The 20,972-nt window shown below is 31.8% G+C and overlaps 1 protein-coding gene across 8 annotated transcripts in view; it reads right to left on the reverse strand.

The window, feature by feature from the left end:
- Positions 1-20,972, reverse strand: part of LOC134712146 (ral GTPase-activating protein subunit alpha-1-like) — a 93,681-nt gene that overhangs the window by 43,000 nt on the left and 29,709 nt on the right. For 5 of the 8 annotated variants that reach the window (XM_063573332.1, XM_063573339.1, XM_063573333.1 and 2 more), the window contains 9 exons: positions 14,193-14,249; positions 13,263-13,346; positions 9,151-9,219; positions 7,926-8,036; positions 7,047-7,211; positions 5,250-5,440; positions 4,852-4,950; positions 2,583-2,738; positions 1,663-1,794 (listed from right to left, as the gene is read on the reverse strand). In XM_063573332.1, the coding sequence (XP_063429402.1) occupies positions 1,663-1,794; positions 2,583-2,738; positions 4,852-4,950; positions 5,250-5,440; positions 7,047-7,211; positions 7,926-8,036; positions 9,151-9,219; positions 13,263-13,346; positions 14,193-14,249 (1,064 nt within the window). The remainder of the gene's footprint in view (positions 1-1,662; positions 1,795-2,582; positions 2,739-4,851; positions 4,951-5,249; positions 5,441-7,046; positions 7,212-7,925; positions 8,037-9,150; positions 9,220-13,262; positions 13,347-14,192; positions 14,250-20,972) is intronic. The other 3 variants (XM_063573336.1, XM_063573334.1, XM_063573340.1) reach the window with 3 other exon arrangements.

Genomic DNA, 20,972 nt, shown 5'->3' on the forward strand with positions numbered 1-20,972 from the left:
GAGTCAATAATTTAATACAGAACCAATCAGAACTAGTGACAAAATATAAACATTGTAAAACTAGTTTTACAAGTTAGTTAAGTTTAAAAATAAGTTTTCAATCTAAATTTAAAATTATTGAAAATCATAAGCTAATTCACAAGCATGTATGTTGAAGGTGTGTTTGATTTGCCAATTTTATTTCAATCATTTACTCAGTTCATTTATAAATCCAGGTATGTGTATGTCCTAGACAATGGTACAATCATGGCGTAAAGATAAGGTTTATGACCCCTTCTGAAGCCTTTGAATTACGAATTTTTCAAACTGAATTAGCATAAAAACAGCAAAGATAATGAACAAGAGAGTTGGGTTATTTTGTACATGTAAAAAGGCGAAACTTTGAGCAAGCATAATTATTTATAGTTTAATTGCATTTAAAAGTTAAACATGATTTTGTGGTAAATAAACCAAGATCCACTGATATTTTTGTTTTAAAATTTTAAGCATAGATTACTCACTTGATTTTCTATGATGTGCTAGCATTTATTGTTTACACAAAGTTCTAAACAACCTTTTAATTAAAAATTTTGAAACAAAGTCACGAAAAGTCGTGCACACCCTAGAAGGTGTGCTTCAAGTGGTCCATATTTCTATTTGTTTAAACCAATATCTAAATTTATAAACTTGTTTTAAAGAAATCATTACTAGCACTGCTTGCAATATCCTCCATCTATCAAGCACCAAAGTGCCAACTATGAGAGTACACAGGGAAATGCTGTGGATTTTTTTATAAAAGTTCCATTTTTTTAGCATTGAATCAATACACGGGTACATCCTCCTTGATTAAAACATAAACCATAACTCCGCTTCTAATTTATTGTAATACAAAGATTTTTTTAATTCAATCAAAGACAAAAGGAAATGAAATTTAATTTGCAAAGTTGTTTAGGTAAACCTGTTTGTATGAAACATACATATTATAAACAGGCCATTGATATGAGTGTTTTCATTGGATGATGAATTGGTGCTATGCCCCTCCCAATGTTAAGGTAATAATCTTTTCATGGTTGAGCTAGCAAAGAAGCTAACCAAAGAATCTACCTGAAGCTTCATACTCATTGGAATCTGCTGTAAAGGTCTATTTATTTCATGTCATAGACTAAATTATAAGTAAATCATTTTTATACCTGTAAAACAATGATTTTTTTAGTGTGGGATCAGTCAACAAAATGGTTTTCCTCTGAAAAGTTCAAATTTTCAATGTTGACATTCATTCTTTTTTCTTTTTTACGAATGTAGTCTGTTTTGTTCTAGATTATGTAGGATTTTAACATCCTAGCAGAAAATGTAACAGCCTTCCAGAAGACATAGCAGCCTAGTTGGAAACATTTTTCTGTCCAATCTGCTCCAATCAGTCAATGCTATATATTATACTTAAATGTACTGTGGTTGGTTGAGGAATATTATATCCAATTGTTAAACCATTTGTCTTAACAAAGGCAGGGATCAAACCCCAAATTTCCTGTGGCATAATTCCATAGGATAATCGTTGCACTTATTGATAATAAGCTGATCAACATAAATTGAGTTCTATGAATCTTTTTTTTTCAAACCAGGAACTAATTCTGACCTCAGAACATGGCAAATTGGTGATTAACAATATTTTTATAGTATACTCACAGCATTGATATCAACAGCTGAGATAACAGCTCCAGCTGCCTGTATGAAATCTAATACTAATAATGATGATCCTGTTACTGACATTGACAGAAACTTGACACCACAGTATTTTACTAAAACATTGATAATATCCTACAAATAATACAGAAAATAAGTGACTCATAAAATTATTACAATGTGGGTAAACATCAAAAAGACATAAACCTAACACAATAAACAACAACTCAAAGAATCCTACAAGTCAATTAAATAACATGATCACACTATTTAAGAAATAAGCCCTTATAAAGTTCATAGATTCAACATTTAACTCAGAAATTTGATGAAATATGACAAATAACTGATTCTAGGGTCATTTTGTTCCAGAATCATAACTATTTAAGTCATAAAAGCAATATGAAGTGTAATTACAGAACAAACTAGCAGATATATCATCAAAGTATTGTTAACTTGAACTGTGAGTAAAATAAGACAGCCCCATTGCCCAAATTCAATCAACTCTCCTTAAACATCTTGAACTAAGATTATCTTCCTAAATGTACATTAAGAAAAAACTGTGCTTAAGAAAGGCTATTAAATATTGAAGCAATCATGCTCAATACCTCCCCTTTAACATTTTTGAAAGGAATCATATTCATTCATGAATATCCTCAGATAGTGTTCTACATCTTTGTAAAATTTCTTCCAATATATGTATAGCAATTTAGGAGAAGTTATGATTAGAAGAGATTATTACAGACATACAACAGCGTTTTCAGGATCTTTTGGGACTGTGGGATATCAGAAGGTTACACATAACATAAAAAACTTACAGACCAAGACTTGTGTAACAAGTTTTATCTCAAAATTGTAAAATATCCTTTATCAAGTAGACAATTGATATCTTTTCATTCCATATTCCTTTTACTCCATGTAAATACCTGATCGTTTGACACTAATCCTCTGTGTAATAAGAGATAAAACTGAGAGGCCATCTCTGAAGGAACAGGAACATCATGTCGTTGAACTATCATCTGACATAACAGTTGGTAGGCTAACAACTTTCCTCTCTTGTATTTATTGGACAAGGATAAACACTAGCAAAATGAAATGAAATTAATTATTATTGGTATTTGCTTTAAACTTTTATTGAAAGTTAAGGTTTTTAAGCTATCTATTCAGGTGAATCTGGCTACATAACTTGTGTAGGTGCAATAAGATTTTAATGCTCTCAAAAGAAATGATGGCCAAGCATGGTTATATCATAAAGATGTTGGGTAAGCCATGTAAGAAGTTGTCATATCAATGTAGTCCATCACCAACTTAGTAAGATTCATATCTGGATCCTGTCACAAATTAATCTAGCCATATCTTATGAAGTTTGTCAATTAGATGCTTAGTGGACTACTCTGATTTCTTCTATTAATAAACTGTGATTTATTTATTAAGGTAGCACTACAGTCTAACAATGATTTTTTGGTCAAATTTTTTTTATCACATAGTTCTGAAGTAAGTATTATTCTGCACAGTTTGTAAAAATCCCAAAGTCATTATCATATCACAACAGGTAGTAAAGTGATAATGAATTTATGTAAATAAAAGCACATGGTAATTAATCTAAATATATAGGCATTTGGGAGGGGCTAATATGTCAATCATCTGTTGATACCAGTGTCCAGCTGTTAATCCCTGACCACAAGATAAATAATGTAGTCTTATCTCATTGTTTTGAAACAAAATATTTATATAACATGGAAGTAAACAAAGAAAAAGAAAAAAAAACAAAAGGGAAAAAATCTACCAAAAAGGAAAATTAGTACTATGGAAAAGAGTGGGGAAGTATTTTTGAAAGCGTCTGACTGCCTGTATAAAATTCTTCCCTGTGGTCTTCTTCATTTATTAAATACAGTTTTATGAATTTTAACTAATTTTCAGTTAATGTGTAATCTATCAGTCCCTTTAAATTAAATGTATTTTCAAGAAAAGGGTGGGTTGATCTTTTTATCAACATGTTTTTGATGCACACTTTTAATGTACTAGCTAATTTCAGACATAGTTTTACATTATTTCTTTTTTTAAAATTCAAATGAAAATTATTCTTTATATATAGAAAATAATGATGTTAAGCATTGATTAATGCAGCTGGTCAATCATGTGTTTCCCTATCTGAGACTGTCTGGAAAGAGGCGGAGCTTTGTCTTTATTTAATTACTTCATCACAGATGTTGGTCAGATCTGTGACGTCAAACTCCCGCCAAATGCCAAGTTAGTGTTGGACAGTTCACATATAATGCAAAATTTACAGCACTAGAGCATCAAAGACACAAAGTGTGTGGTTCTATTTATATAGTAATGGTATCAGAACACTCCTGGGGTGTTCCCAGTGGAATGGTTGTATTTATATTGACTTTATAGGGGTTCTAAGGGGGAATTTCAGTTTTTAGGTCATTTCTCAGAACAATTTTTCATGAAAAATGTAAGGAAAAATTGACAATAGAAACTTTATGGGTACCCCCTTTGGCTTGACTTTGATATATATGATTGAAGGGTGTATTTTCTACAATACCGTGTCCCAGTTTTTGGATAATTCGTTTCTAAATGAATTTATGGGTTTCCAAAAATGAAAGGTGAAATGAGGTTTGGCACCCAGCAGTTAAATCAATATATCTTCTTACTGGAGGCATATATCAAAAATCTGAGACACGGTTTAAAAGATTGTATATGGTTGATTACAGGGATGAAAACAAATTTTAACTACCATTTGACATGAATGTGCCATTTTCATCCAAGTTGGAAGACCACTTTTTTGGCCATTAATGAGTTATATTTTGAGACATATCAAACCAAAAATAAATTTATATATAAATTAAGAAAGAGTTATATTTCAGCTTTAAAATGAATTAAAGATTTTAAAAATCCATTGAGTAGTTTGGGAGAAATTGGTCTTTAAATACTATTGATTGGAGTCAGAAAATTCTGACTGTAGTGCTACCTTAACTTGTTTATCATAATCAGTTTCCATGGATTGAAAAAACATAGTTCATTACTGCAGCAACTACATTCAAGTCTAATTTTGACATGAGGAAATACCTGTACCAAGTCAAGAATATGACAGTTGATGTGTTTACATTTTGCCTTTTGATAAAGGACTTGGAATTTTCCATAGATTTCAGCATTTTTGCTATTTTACATTTTTTTATTATATATTACCTCAAAAAGCCATGGTGCAAAATAAAAGAGCGGTGGTATATATTCTGATGGCAATGGTGATGACAAATTGTCTAATGATACACCTGCATTCTCTTTCATCTGTAAAATAAAAATAATAAAAATATTGCAATAAATTCCTATGTAGATGGATTTGTGACTAAATAAATTTCAAATTGAGTTCATATTATACCTATCTAAATTCTATGCATAATTGTTGAATGTGTTTTTTTTCAATGTCAAAGCCACCTAAATAAATCTGTTTCAAAAGTCGTTGCTGCTTTTCTTATATACTCTCTTTCAATTTCTTTTTTTTAATGGATTGGCTTAGCTGCTAGAGTCGGCCCTCTTTGTTTCTGAATAATTTTTTTCTCACCTGGATGAAAGGATCTGTTATTTACCTTATTCATTGTTTCAATCAATAAACTCAGCTCTTCAAACACAAGTGCGTGATTTTCTGCATCTTCTATTCTATTGATTCCTCCTAAAGTGCCTAGCATGCGTCTCCACAACCCTACAGCCACATCTGGTGTCCATCCTGTTACCAAGCCTCCAGCTAACACCCCTTTCATATCCTCTAAAGATTCAGATACTACAATGATAAAACATACAAATAAGATTCACTAGTTCAAACCTCAAATTAACAGACAACGCACTACTAACACAAAGGTTCCTGGTTCCATTCCTGTTCAGGGACTGAATTTTTCGGATCTCCCTTAACCCCATTTGTGAGTTTGGTCTTGAGGAAACGATGATAGTCTGTCTGAAGGAGACAATAAATCATTATGGCTGACCCGTGTTAAGAGAGTTCCATATCTCTTGCACGTTAAAGACACCTTGTAGATTTTGAAAAAGAGCAGGCTAATGCCACTACAAGGCAGCACTCTCACTCTCAAAGTGGAAAGGGATTTATATAAGCTGCAAAACTTATTTCCCAATTCACTATAAATAAATATATTTAAATTAAACTTAACTAAATTAGAAAAATTCTGCAATATAGCCTTCTTGCATTGAAGTAAAGCAAATGCTCTTCAATCAATCAATAAAAAACTTCTGTTTATACTCTATACAAAATGTTAATCTAAGAATCCAGTGACCTACCAATATAATATTACATTTACATTTTAATAAAACCATTTACATACATTGAAGTGCTTAATGAAAACTTTATTTCCCTGGTTGTTGTATTGAGACTTACCTGTTATATTTCCCTTCTTACAAAATATCTGTCTCTGAAACAATTCCAATACAAAACATGTTTAATGTAGAAGAAATATTTATTATGTTCATACCTGTAGCTAGATGAGATTCGTCTGAGGCAACAACCATAAATTTCTATGTGTAGACTGTCCCTACCTGTATCTAGATGAGATTCATCTGAGGCAACAACCATTTCTATGTGTATAGACTGTTCATACCTGTAGCTAGATGAGATTCATCTGAGGCAACAACCATTTCTATGTGTAGACTGTTCATACCTGTAGCTAGATGAGATTCATCTGAGGCAACAACCATTTCTATGTGTAGACTGTTCCTACCTGTAGCTAGATGAGATTCATCTGAAGCAACAACCATTTCTATGTGTAGACTGTTCCTACCTGTAGCTAGATGAGATTCATCTGAGGCAACAACCATTTCTATGTGTAGACTGTTCATACCTGTAGTTAAATGAGATTCATCTGAGGCAATAACCATTTCTATGTGTAGACTGTTCATACCTGTAGCTAGATGAGATTCATCTGAGGCAACAACCATTTCTATGTGTAGACTGTTCCTACCTGTAGCTAAATGAGATTCATCTGAGGCAACAACCATTTCTATGTGTAGACTGTTCCTACCTGTAGCTAGATGAGATTCATCTGAGGCAACAACCATTTCTATGTGTAGACTGTTCCTACCTGTAGCTAGATGAGATTCATCTGAGGCAACAACCATTTCTATGTGTAGACTGTCCCTACCTGTAGCTAGATGAGATTCATCTGAGGCAACAACCATTTCTATGTGTAGACTGTTCCTACCTGTAGCTAGATGAGATTCATCTGAGGCAACAACCATTTCTATGTGTAGACTGTCCCTACCTGTAGCTAGATGAGATTCATCTGAGGCAACAACCATTTCTATGTGTAGACTGTCCCTACCTGTAGCTAGATGAGATTCATCCGAGGCAACAACCATTTCTATGTGTTGACTGTTCATACCTGTAGCTAGATGAGATTCATCTGAGGCAACAACCATTTCTATGTGTAGACTGTCCCTGTCTGCTGATGGACTGTCTTTGTTAAGTGTTTGGTTTTCTACATTTAATTCACATATTGGTGAAGGAGTTCTAGAATTCACAGATCCAGGTGATGGAGATCGTGAATCTAAAAAAGATATAATGGTATTAATTTTTTTCCAAACCATAACCTTTATTGTTCGTACATGTATAATTAGCAATGAGTTAGAATATGACCACCTAATACTAACTAGTTCAACAACATCATTTCATAATAATGCTGGGATAAATATGACCACCTAATACTAACTAGTTCAACAACATCATTTCATAATAATGCTGGGATATAATATCATGCATATTTTGTTAATTTCAATCAACTATGAACTTGTTCTAAGGATCATTTCTATGAAAATTAACCAGAAACCTTCTATCAGATAAATCTGCATATAGAATAAAAAGTTAAAAACTTGTCTCAAAATTTGAATAGTGAATACAAATTGTCTTGGTTTTTATTAAAATAGTTTACCTGGCAGTCCAGGTCAACATATTTTTTAATGTGAGACTGATGAACTATTTGTGTATCATGTCAAATTATTATTCTAGATATATAATATCAGGGATAATTTCTCAATACTAAGGTGACAGTCATTTTAAAACATAGAAAGATGTGCCTAGTGATGAGAATGGCCTTCTACTGTGTAGGCAATACCAGGAAACAATGTGAGCAAACTTTTTAGAATGTACCACAGGATATATTACAATTTAAGGAGTACATCTTATATCAAAGATTATAACTATCTTGACTGCATTGTTTTAACAAAAGATTAAAACCATCTTGACTACATTGTTTATAACCTACATCTTTTATCAAAGTTGATATCTGTACTGTCGTCTAGTAGCTTATCTGCGTCCTCCAATGAAGACATAGTAATGGAGGCCACCTCCTGGTCTTCTGTACCAATCGAGCCCGCTGTCAATAAATATTAAATCTTTACAAACATTTGCTATAATGTAATTTTTTTCAGTAAATTAACTGTTATATAATCATTAAAAGGTCAATCTTTATCCAAATTTAAGTTTCATTTCAGATGGATTTTGTTTGCAATTGAAGAAAAATATCCCCATTCCCTTTTATTTTTTTTCTATAACAACAAAGAATATAGAGCCAGAGAAACATGTTACCAGGAAATTATTTCCAGATGATATATCCTTTTAATGTATGAGAAAAGGATTAAATCTATAATATGAAAATAATTTGCATATACTATTGAAAAGAATTAGGTAAATTAATACAATTACATGTACATGACAGGTCAAAAACGGAAATTTTAAGTTAGCAATAGTATCTTCATATAAAGTTTATTCCTATATAATCCATTTAAAATATAAAAAAAATATTAAATAATTAAAAAGCTTATCAATAACTGTCACACCTGCATCTAATCAAAATTTCCTTCATAGACCTGGCATCTGCATTTGTTTTGTATTCAAATTACCCAAATTGAAAATTCAGATATCACTTTTACTTTAATTCTTAAATAATAGTATCTCTAGCCACATATACTATTAAATATCTTCATCATTTAAAATGCATTTAAAAACATGTTAAGTAGCTTAAGGGAGATATGTTTAAACCATTTCAGTATATTTAAAATAACATATGTCCTTGAATACTTTTTACATTGAAAATATTAGTGTATAATATTGTGATTAAATTGATATGTACCTAGACAATTTTTGCATTGTGTTATTAACCTGAACAATATATAGTCATAACTTACTTACAGTAATAATTGTAAATATTGTTTTCACAGGTTATAGTAGCATCACTTATAAGTTTAACATGAGAAAGAAATAAGATCTAATGAATTATTATAAATTTATAAAACAGATTAAAACAAAATATTTATAAAATGTGAATTATAATACTTCAATACAGGAAAGATGTAACAGGAAGACACATATAGATATGTTTAAATATATATCATCAGCCAAGATTTAGATTTCATAGGCTTAGAGGATCAACTGGAAAAAAATGTCATGCCTTTCAATAACGAAGAACAAAAAGAAATTTTCATAGTTACCCCTCTTCTTTCCAAAGAAAGAAAGAAATACATCTTCCATACTCCAAGATTTTCCATAATTATGGGTAACTTTAAAATAATTTTAAAAAGTGAAATATCAGTACCAATAATGAATAAATTTTGAGAAGGAATGCTTCAGTTATTATCTAAAATAACGAAGTAAATCAAACCTACCCCTGCAGGATTGTCCCCGACAGTAAAACTCACCTCTAAGTCTCCGCATAATTTTTTTCCACATTTAAAACTGATGACCATTCTATTGAAATCATTAACTTCACTTTAACATGAATGTGACAAAATTGACCCTAAGTAGCCAGATCTATCAACAAACACTCTGAAACACTTAAATGACCTTCAGCTATATATATATGTAAGTTTACTACTTTTAATTTTATCAATAATGCACATACTACATATAAGGGTTTTTACAAGTATTTTAACTTGAGTATATTGACAATTTCCTTGTACATTGTATCAGGTGGCTAATCATTGAGGGTCTACACCCAGTAAGATTAATCTTTACAATGTTTTGTTATCCTATCTTAAGAAAGTATCTAAAAAGTCCCAATTTCTAATGATGGTGTAAAATTTTAAATGTTGAAATCTTCATCAACAAAATGCTGAAGGGTCAAAATAAAGACCCTGGAAAATTTTCTCTTGAACTGGTTTTGTATTTGTTGCAACAGCATTTGTCACATATTTTATGTATATTTCAAAATCTGATACTGCCAAAATTCGTGGGCCTTTAAATTACTTTAAATAAGACAAATAAATTGTTTAGAAAATGTTAACAAAATACAAAGTTGATCAAAGCATGTTTAGGACTCTTTTCTCATTAATTGATGATATCCAAATTATTGAATTATCCAAAGTTTGATCATTATGTCATATGATTGTTTTAAAATCAGGTTTTCTCTTCTTTGTTCTTAAAGTAAAGTTACTTATCATGAGATTTTGTGACTAATAATCCTTCATATTCTTTGGTTTGGTTTACATTTGTTATTTGCATGAAAGAAGAAAATTAGAAAATCAAATTCGATTAGAATTACTTAAGACCGAATAAACAGACATACACCTGTCACATAATCTGTTTTTAAACAAGCAAACACTATACAAATAAAATACCAACACTTAATAAAAGTACAGGCAATAGAGATTCCTTAATTCAAAGATTTCTGTAATATCTATATAAATTTATAACTTACCTGGAGATTAGACTTTCTTCCTCATAAGAAAATTTATAAGTTCTTGATTTTTTGTTATTTTGTTTTGTTTTATAAAATGTTTAATAATAGAATCCATTAATAAGTCTTTATATTTTTATGTTTTCTTTGTTCTATTTTTTGTTTGTTATAATGACTTCTTTGTTGCAAACAAATATTACTTTAATTGATTTTCAAGTGGTTTGATACAGACAGGGTTTATATTTTTAAACATCAAAAAACTTATCAGATAATATACTTATAGTGCTATAAGTTGGGGAAAATATAATGCAATAGTTATTTGTTTAAGCTTTAGATTTCATAGGGATTTGATTACTTTATGATTACCAATTTGAACATTAATTCCATTTTGTAATTTTCATATATCATCCTCTTTTCCTTTAGATAGTCTCCCTTGATAGCTATACTTCAGTAGTATCAATAAAAATGTGGTTCTAATTTAAGATTGAAACAACATAGGCACTGATATCTCTCTCAGTGCACTTAGTTGACTTAGTTACATAACTGATCTCTTGGAAAAGAAGATACTTCAAACTTTTAAAGTTACAGAAATAATTTTGCACTTACAATAAATTAAACTTGAAATTTTAAAATAGAAATTATGTAATATATACTTTGTTGTGAGTATTCAAATCTATTGTAAAGCTACTATTTCCCAATAGTAAAACTAAAATTACCAGTTCATTTATTTTACTTTTTCTTATAACTTTAAAATTTGACTTATTCAGTCACTTCAGCCATGCAAAAAAAAAAAATCAGCATGATTTAAATAAAAATTACAATAGTAGCTCTTAAAAAAATACAGATCAGGGTTTCAAAATGATATTACTATACATGTATCTATTGTTAGTAAAAAGATGTTACTGATTATTTGTCCATAAAGAAAACTCTGGAGAAGACATCAAACAAGTGTTTTTTTTTAAATTCCATATGACTGCAGTTAAGAAGATGTGATATGAGTGCCAGATACACCTTACTAAGCAGAGTTCGCGAAAAGTGTAAGTCCTCAGGATTTCACTACCAAAATTTTGCATAGGACTGACACAATTTTAGTATTTTTCAATAGATTAATGGTGAGGACCAGCAGATTTTCTACCAGGACCACCAGGGGAAATTTTTTTCGGGAACTCTGCCTTATTGCTATTTGTCATAAATGGTCCTATAACAACTTTTGATGTCATCACCAAAAGTTAATGTTGTGTAACATCAAGAGTTCAAGCGGAATAGATTTCCAAATAGCCATAAGTTATATGAGACAACTCTTCATCCAATTCACTGTGTGTAAAAAGTAAACCATTATAGGTCAAACCTTCAACAAAAAAGCTTGAAAAGCTTAAAACTCACTTTAGGGATGGGGGAGAAGGGAAAAGGACCACTTAAGAAATTAAAACATAAGAATTACTTTGATTAGGAATCACAGATAACTCAGCATACACTTGAATAGAAAATATCCACTATGTCAAAAAAACTTGTATGCTATGGTCAATGATATTGTGTTTTAGATTTTGTTAAGTGAAACATTTATTGTCATTAAGAAATCAAAGGAAGTCTTGTTTAAAGGTATAACTAATGAGCAGTAAGTGTTAAATCCATTTAAACCAAACTTCCCTTGTAATTTATGGTCCATGACATCATAATAGAATCTAACTAAATTTTGTCAAGTGGTACTTTAGTTATTGTCCAGACAGCAAAAAATAGAATAAAAAAAATCCCCATTTCAAAGATAATTAATTAATTTATTTTTTAATGTAAAATGCCAAGACTGTCAAAATTGGACTTGACCTGTATTTTATGGATCACGACATAGTTAAAATCTTAAGATTCTGAAAAATTGTACCATAATTTTTAACTTGAAACCTAAATGAAAAATCTACATTTTTAAAGATAATCAAGGAGTATTACTCTTGATTAGTAATTGCAAAAGCTGTTAAAATGGAACTGGACATTTATTTTGTTGAACATTGTTTAGAGAATAAATTGGAAATGTGACACAGATGATGCCCCCCCCCCCCCCTTTTTGCATATCCTATGAACTTATAACAGGACATAACTGAAAACATAAAAGTAATACTACCCAAACTTGTACTTCATCTGAGTTTTGTGTATAAGTTTAAGTTAGAGAACAAACAAGAAAATTCAACAATTTTTTCATTTGTAAAAGGCATTATAGAACAATTTAAAAGACGCCATCATAATTTAAACATTATCTGTCTTTTGTGGTAATAAGCATTTTGTATAAGATTCATAACACTTGGTTGAGGCAAACTTAAGTTAGAGAACAGAAACAAAAAATTCAACAATTTTTCCATTTTTACAGGGGCAAAACTCTAGAAAGGTGACACCACCAAAATTAAAACTTGATCTGTGTTTTGTGGTAAAAAGCATATTGAATAAGTTACATAACTTTAGGATGAGGCAAACTTAAGTTAGAGAATGGAATAGAAAAATTCACCATTTTTTCCATTTGTACAGGGGCATAACTCTTGAACGGTAAAAGTGACGCCACCAAAATTCAAAATTGATCTGTGTTTTGTGGTAATAAGCATATTAAATAAGTTTCATAACATGTGTTTGAGGCAAATTACAGTAAGAGAAAGGAAATAAACTATGGGACAGACGAACATAACTAGGTTGGTATTATTCAATTTATTGTAAAATTAATAACATTATATTATTTAATTTGCATCTTCCTTGCCTGCACTGATTATCCTTAGGTATCCTTATAGAAACATTGTAGATCCAATCAAATTACCTTTAAAACATGTAAGTCTGTTTTTTTCTAAATACATACTGAAACATAGCATTGTCACCTACAAATCTCCAGTATATTTCTTTATGGACATTAAAATTAGTAATATAGGGATTAGAAAATATGTGCATTGAACATACCCGCTGAAACATTACCAGGTGGAGATTGAATAATAGTAATGTCACATGCTGAATCCAAAATAAATGATGTTTCAGCAAATACCCCTGGTAGAAAATATTGATAATAAACTTAATTCAAACAAATCAAAATAACAAACCAAAAGGATTAAAATATGTATTAAACAGCACTAGTTTGTGATAAAAATTATAATAAAATTAGTATGAAAATAAAATTACAGCCAAATGTTTGCTATATTCTATACATGCTTTTTTATCTTTAAAAAAACATGCACTTTTTTGGTGGGTGTTACTGTTGAAATTGTAGTTTCACAACTCTTGGTGTAACAGGCCCGTAACAGGTGAAAACAGCAAAATCAATATGGAGCTAAGCTTATTTATCCAAAGATTCTATAGGAAAAGATGAAAAGAAAATTTGTGAAAAATAATTGATCATTTGGGGGCAAAGTTCAATAACTACAGCTTCCTGAAAATAATTGTAAGGTGTTTTATTAAGAATGGGACACAGTAAATTGTTTCCTTTTTATGAAATTTGATACAACCTATTGATTGAACTATAAATGGAAAATGTTATACCATGATACAAGTGATATCTTTTCAGTCTAGATTTTCCATACACTTTTAGCATATATATATTTTTGTATTATTTGGGCTTGTGAATTAAAAGTACTTTGCGTGTAGCTTTCTCTGGAATGAAATGTTTCCATATTTTTTCTTTAAAAAAGATGCATGGCTTATCAAAGCATGCTCAATACATATTCTGTAGCTGTTAATGTTATAAACAAAAAGCACACCCTAATGACATATCCTATATTTATCTAGGACTGTTAATGGCATATTTTGACAGCGTAACCAATTATTTAATAGCAATTTATCTCAATGTTAAGTTATGACAAATATACAGTATACTTGTATAAAAAAAACTATATTTACCATTTTCTACATCATTGCATTTGTCTTCATCTTTTGGTGAAGTAAGTGTTGAGCTTCCTGAAACGTAAAAGAGACTTACATGTTATAAAATGTTCGAAATCTAACAGCCATTCATTGGGATATCTTTTTAATTTTTTCATTTGATGGAATCTGTTTATAGAGAGATGTCATGGTAAATTTAACTTTATGTTTGCATGTTCAAAGATTTCAAGAGAGATTTATTTAATACCACAGTTCATGCAGATTAATGAAAACACAAAAAATGGTTTCCAATGATAGAATTATCAATTATAAGTTGCCTGATGACTTTCAAAGTATTATTTTCTTTCAGTATCAACTGAAGTTTATTAATACAAACATGAAGCCAGAATATCATAGTAAAAGTAAAAGTATGACTAGCTGCAAAGTACTTTTAACTAACAACTAGAGACTTTTATGAGCATTTACTACTCCATATTAAGGCAATCAAATGATGGTTGAAATCATAGTGACACTTTTCAAGATCTTATTTTGTCACTTAAAGTTGAAGTTGTATGAACATTTTTAGATATAACAAGTTTCTGTCTATCATTAATTTTCAAGATAATTAAATCAAACACACTTAAATATGTAATGAATTATTAACACAGAAATATGTCTCGCCTATTCGTTTTTTTTTAATAATGCAAATGTTGAAATTAAAATAGCTATACTTCAACATGTAAGTTATGCAAATATTAAAGTCAATAAACCATGACTGAAGGTACAGGGCTAAACTATCACCATGGAAATGAGATGTGCCAATTCTAATACAACTGCAAACCAAATACCACTGACTTTCCATAAGTTGTTCTCTTTAAGGGCATCCGATACAGTTTCAAGGGAGTTAACTCTTGGCGCGACGTTAAGCGTTTGAATTCCCGCAAAACGTCACTTTTTTGCGGGACGTAATGCGTGTAGTTTTCCGTAATAAGAAACGTAACGTGAATTTTTTGGTGCTCCAATTTCTGTTTCTCCCACATGCTAACTTCTACAACATTAATATTAGTGCATTTGATTCTTACAGGATAACAGGCTAATCAAATGATAAGAAATAAAACACATTACTGTTTCTGTGAGATCTTTAACAAAATATCGTATAGTAAAGCAATCCCAAGATGACTGACCCTTTTGGTGTTACTAGTAATATAATGCATGTCAATTATCATTTTGATATGGGGAAGGCGCTACCTTAAATGCCAGCTATATACCAAGACTATGTCCTATGTATTGATTGATTTTTGATTGCTTAACGTCCAGTGGCAAATATATCATTATCCTTCATAAACCATGATTTAGTCCGGATCCGATTACCTGTCAATTTCTTACAGCACAGAAAACCAACAATGCTATTTTAAAACCGATACCGATTATTTTACACGAAGAAGTAAACTTCCTTACTGAACAATTTATTCAATTTATTTATGTTAGATAAATAATGGTATTTCGCTAAAATCAACAATGATACAACTTTAATAAAAGAACAAAGTTTATATTACCTCCACGTAGCACGTATTCTATCAAACAAAAAGTAACATCACAAAAATACCGAACTCCGAGGAAATTTCTAAAGGCAATAGCCAACAATATTTTCATACACCCGTAAACATTTTGATTGGACATAGTATGGTATAAAAATGTCCGGCGTCCGGCTGTCCGTCGTAAATATGGTACAGTATATCATATTATCCTAATGTCATTAAACTTAATATGGTTCTTTTTTCAGGATGGTTAAACGATATGTATTCAAATTTTATTTATAAGGATAAGGAATGAGTCAGGATATACTTCCAATAACTTCCTGTACCACCCCGTGTTATTTTAAAAACATGCATTATGGTTTTTTTCATTAGACTACGGGCGTATCATGAGCTTGTAACACAGATGTTTATTCTTGACTTTTTTTTTACAAATACACTATAGAAATTACGGAATGACAGCAAATACAATGCAATTTCCGATATAGTTAATATTTCCGAATGGCATACTGACTCTTTTAACGAATAGTTGATATGCAGTGATTTTCGAACGTGTCCATACGATATCAGTTTCATAGAAATTTGGCAAGAATTGTACACTTGAAAAATCTAATTAACCACAAGGACCGGAAGGACAGACAGATGCAAAGCATGTGCGATATTGTATGTACCCCGCAATGTGTAGCACTGTGGTGAAAAAATATATATAGTAAATTACCAATGAAATTACCCATAGGTAATAGGCCCCTTTGTCCAGTCCTCTTGCTATTTACTCATTCGTTTTTTCCGAATGAAAAAAAAAAATCAAAATTATTGTATAGTTTCTCTCTGTGGACAAAAGCATCTTTTAGCATATTGATGAATCTCCTTTATAAGATTTTGTTTTTGTTTTCTCACAACATAAAACACAAGATATGGCATAACTGTAAATGAGATAACTCTCCACAAGAAACAAACAGGACACAGACATTAACAAAGTTATTGTGGGGACGATATCTTATAATATAACTCTGATAAAATACACAACAGCTTTGTAGTTTGACGTTTACTAGTTACTAACCAAATATAAGGAGACGTCGCCGTGTGACGTCGACCTTAGATACAATGTGACTTCCGATACGTTGCCGGTCCCGCGGTCTCCTCGACATTCTCGGGGCCTCAAAAAAAAATTACTTTACGTAGAAAAGAAAATTGAAATACAATAAATGAATTACATTGAATTAAGATTAAAGTCTCTCAAAATAAAAAAATCACAGTTCTTTGAATTTCACAGATGAACTAACGTAGTTCATAAAACAAAATCGCATAACTTTAACAGTCCATCATAATTGCGTAACACATTTTCAAACAAAATATGCTCGATCATACTTAACTCCGAAAGTCCATAAAAATATTTAATGTTCTATTTAATCGTTGTTGTGTTTCCATGGTAACTTTGCATAATCTTTGTCGTCGCGAAATTCTATATAGCTCTCTTTTCCGTGTACTCCTGGAGATTCTATTCCTGTAGCTTCAATCTTCCTAAACGCTTCTAAGTCGTGTTCCTCTGATTTATGTGAAATAAGAACATTGACAATGCTTGACGCTGTTGATAAGTGTGGTTTTTCTAACGGTCCAGAAAGTAAGTATCCTAGTTTCGATTTGACTGCGATAGGTCCGTTTCCGCGTACAACTTTATCTTCAATAATTTCCCAATAAAAATCGGCTCCAATTAATAACGAAATTTCAAAAGTATCTTGTTGCGTAACAGGATGTGCGAGCTTTAGTCCTTCCAAATAGTTATTGTTCCTGTCAATGTAACGAATGTGGTTCTGTAACGGCGTAGCTATCATGGGAACGATTAAAACCTGTATTGGGATTTTATGTCTAGTTTCAGTTTCAACATAAACTGTAGCTTTATCAAGTCGCCTAGCATTTGCGTTGGTTTCTCCGAATGATGAGAGTTGAATATTGTCGGCTCCTTCTCTCTGTAAATTCAATTTACGCGCAAGACTCTCCGTTACAAAAGATCTTTGAGCGCCTTCATCAAACAAAATATTAGTATCAGTGCAATGACGATCTGACCAAACGGGGGCCACGGCAGTTTTCAACAATACATTTGAGTGAAATTGTGCTGACGAGTGTAAAATCGTGGAATCTTCTTGTATCTCGGTGTCCTTCACAAGATTTACTATAGTTGATGTAGATGGCGTAGTTTCGTTCTTATTACAACTGTTTAAAGAATTTCTAGTGTCAGCGTTACTTCTCTTTTCGGGGTCTGCGGTGTGTTTAACTTCGCTACATAAACTAGTGTGGTGTCTTTTACTGCAGTTACGACATGAGCCTTTTGATTTGCATTCCTTTATGTGATGTTTACCGAGGCAGTTGAAACATAAATGGTTTTGTTTAACGATAGCGAGGCGTTTTTCTAAATCGCGTATTTTCGGGCAATTGGCAGGCGAATGAATATCTTTGCAGAAAATGCACGGCTTAGCTGTTAAATGGTGATTTGCATTTCTAGTACTTGCGTTGTGTTTTCTTTGTGATTTAGCACCGGCGAAAAAGGTTGAAGTCGAAATATCAGTTTCCGTCTGTGAAACTTGTCCGGCTTCCATAATTTGTATTTCCTTAAGTATACTTTTTCTAAGATCTCGTAGTAACCAATTTGTCGTACCATGCTCCCGCGCGAGATGCTTTCTGATTTCTCCGGGCAGTTTGCTGATTATAATCGGGACTAATAAATTACCGTATGAGTCCTGTGTCTGTCCAAGCGATTCAAGTCCTCTAACTAAACTCTCCATTTTGTCATAAAACATTCGCAGGCTTATGAGGTCATCTCGGGGTGGCGTAATATCAAGCAGTGCTTGTAGGTGTGCTTGTGTGATTTTATGAGTCTGTCCAAATCTCTCTATCAGAACATTAACGGCTTCGGCATAGTTAGCGTTAGTTAGAGAAAATCCGGCAATTGTCTGAGCGGCTTCGTTTTCTAATTGGGCCTTCAAATAATTAAATTTTTGAACATCTGTCAATGTTGGGTTGTAATGAACTGCTGATTCGTACGAATCCCAAAAGCTTGGCCATTCTAATATATTGCCATTAAATGAAGGTAACGTTAATTTTGGCAAACGGTGATTGCTGGATATAGCGGACGGGACAGCATAGCTTGATGTGGGAATTGATGTGGCAATTTGGCTTGTCTCTGTTAAAATTCGAGCGGCATCATTAGACTGTGGCAATGACGGGGCGACATAACTTGTCTGTACTATTTCAGGTGAACTTGTAGGAATGAACGGTGGACTGTCTACATTTAAAACTTGATAAGACGAATGTGATGGTTGATTGGAAATGGGTTGTAATGTCTTATCTATGAATATCTTAAAATGTCTCAGTTTAGTAACAAAATTTGTAGTATACTCATCTGTGTCTACGATTTCCGTCTCTATATCCTCTGTTTCCGATGCGTTCTCAATTTGTTCATTTAGTGTGTCGAGTAACTTCTTCTTCTGTTGTAGATTTTCGTATGTGGCTAACAGCTCCTCTCGGTCGAATTCAGAACTTTCTTTTGCGTCGGCAAATTTTCGTAAAAGTCTGGTAACGGCACTACGATTGCCCGTTCTTCTTGATTTCAGCTTTGGTAGCTCCATTAGTCACGGCACCATAAATGTGGGGACGATATCTTATAATATAACTCTGATAAAATACACAACAGCTTTGTAGTTTGACGTTTACTAGTTACTAACCAAATATAAGGAGACGTCGCCGTGTGACGTCGACCTTAGATACAATGTGACTTCCGATACGTTGCCGGTCCCGCGGTCTCCTCGACAGTTATCTATAGGACACCGTACGGTCTTCAACAATGAACATAGCCGAAAACGCATAGTCTTTGAGCTATACAAACTGTGAATTTTAAACTGTTTAGGAGCCTCTCAATTTTATTCAATTGTAATCAATGACCCGAAAAAAAGTTAGATTTTATGAATAAATGTTAAATTATAAAAACTGAATAAAACGTGAATAGAGGGATGTAAAGGAGTATTGTAATGAAACAGCAGCACATCAAACAAAATAAAAAACAACATCTAGAGGTCAACATATTTTATAGATTAATACATCAAATTAATACATGAGTGTGTATGTCAAATTCTAAATTGCCGAGTCTTTAATTTCAAAAAGCTGTAAAAATTATCAACAGTCCGTAATAACTTTAAAAAAAAGTTTTTCTTGAGATGTTTCTCACTTAGACCACAAACAGAGAGAGGTATTTATCATTCACATGGTTTTTTTTTCCGGAAACAATATAACCAATTTAGAGTTAGTACTTTACAAGCAATATTTATACATCTGAAAAATGTCGCAGGTAATTTGCAGAGATAACGTCGGAATTGTCTGCCAGCGACGTCGTGCACTTTGGCGCTAACGTTGAGGTTACAAAAGGGGGACGCAATTTTTAGGATAAATCGCGTTTATCATGGAATCAAGCACGGTGACCTATATTTTTTATTTGAGATTTGGAGAAAGCATGACAAAATGCAGTTTATGCAGAAAAATGATAAAAATGACATTTTCAGAAACAGTTTATTTCCTTTTTTTAGGTTTAAAAAAAATACCACTTTGAGCATCTGGTCTGCAATGTCAAGCAAGGCTTGAATAATTCCATAGTTATTCGTGTAGTGATTTATTTTTTTCCTTTTTGTCATTTATCACAGCTTCAGATTGAACCCGATCTTAATAATTTACGACGAAAAATATCTGCTCCAAAAAAATTATAAAATTGCCAATTTTTTTACAAAATTGCAGAAATCCCCAATTTTCAGCCTCAATTTTCTCGAAAACTAGCACGGTGACCTATGTTTTATTTTGTGTTTTATTTTATAACTCGCCAAGGCCTACAACATATTACAAAATTATAAAAATGACATTTAATCGAGAAACTGTATCGGATGCCCTTAAACAAACATGAACACAAACATCAACTTGTAAACTATGTAAAATTTTCAAAGTTAATGAACCATAATTAGGGGGTGGGGTTATATATTCTCCATGGAAATAAAACTTGCAAATGCCAATACATTTGTGTACCGAATATCATCTTAAAATGACCTAACCACAATATAATACATGTAAACTGAGCAAAAGTTTTAAAGTCAAAAGACCATGGCTGAGGGGCAGGACTAACTGTTATCGATGGAAATAAGATTTGCTTATGCTTGCCTTATAGAACTGCATACCATTTATAACTGACTTACCACTAACTGTTTCTCTTAAACTAACCTAATCACAAACTAATACATGAAAAATAAGC

This window comes from Mytilus trossulus, chromosome 3 (genome assembly GCF_036588685.1).
Source record: "Mytilus trossulus isolate FHL-02 chromosome 3, PNRI_Mtr1.1.1.hap1, whole genome shotgun sequence".
NCBI lineage: Eukaryota > Metazoa > Mollusca > Bivalvia > Mytilida > Mytilidae > Mytilus > Mytilus trossulus.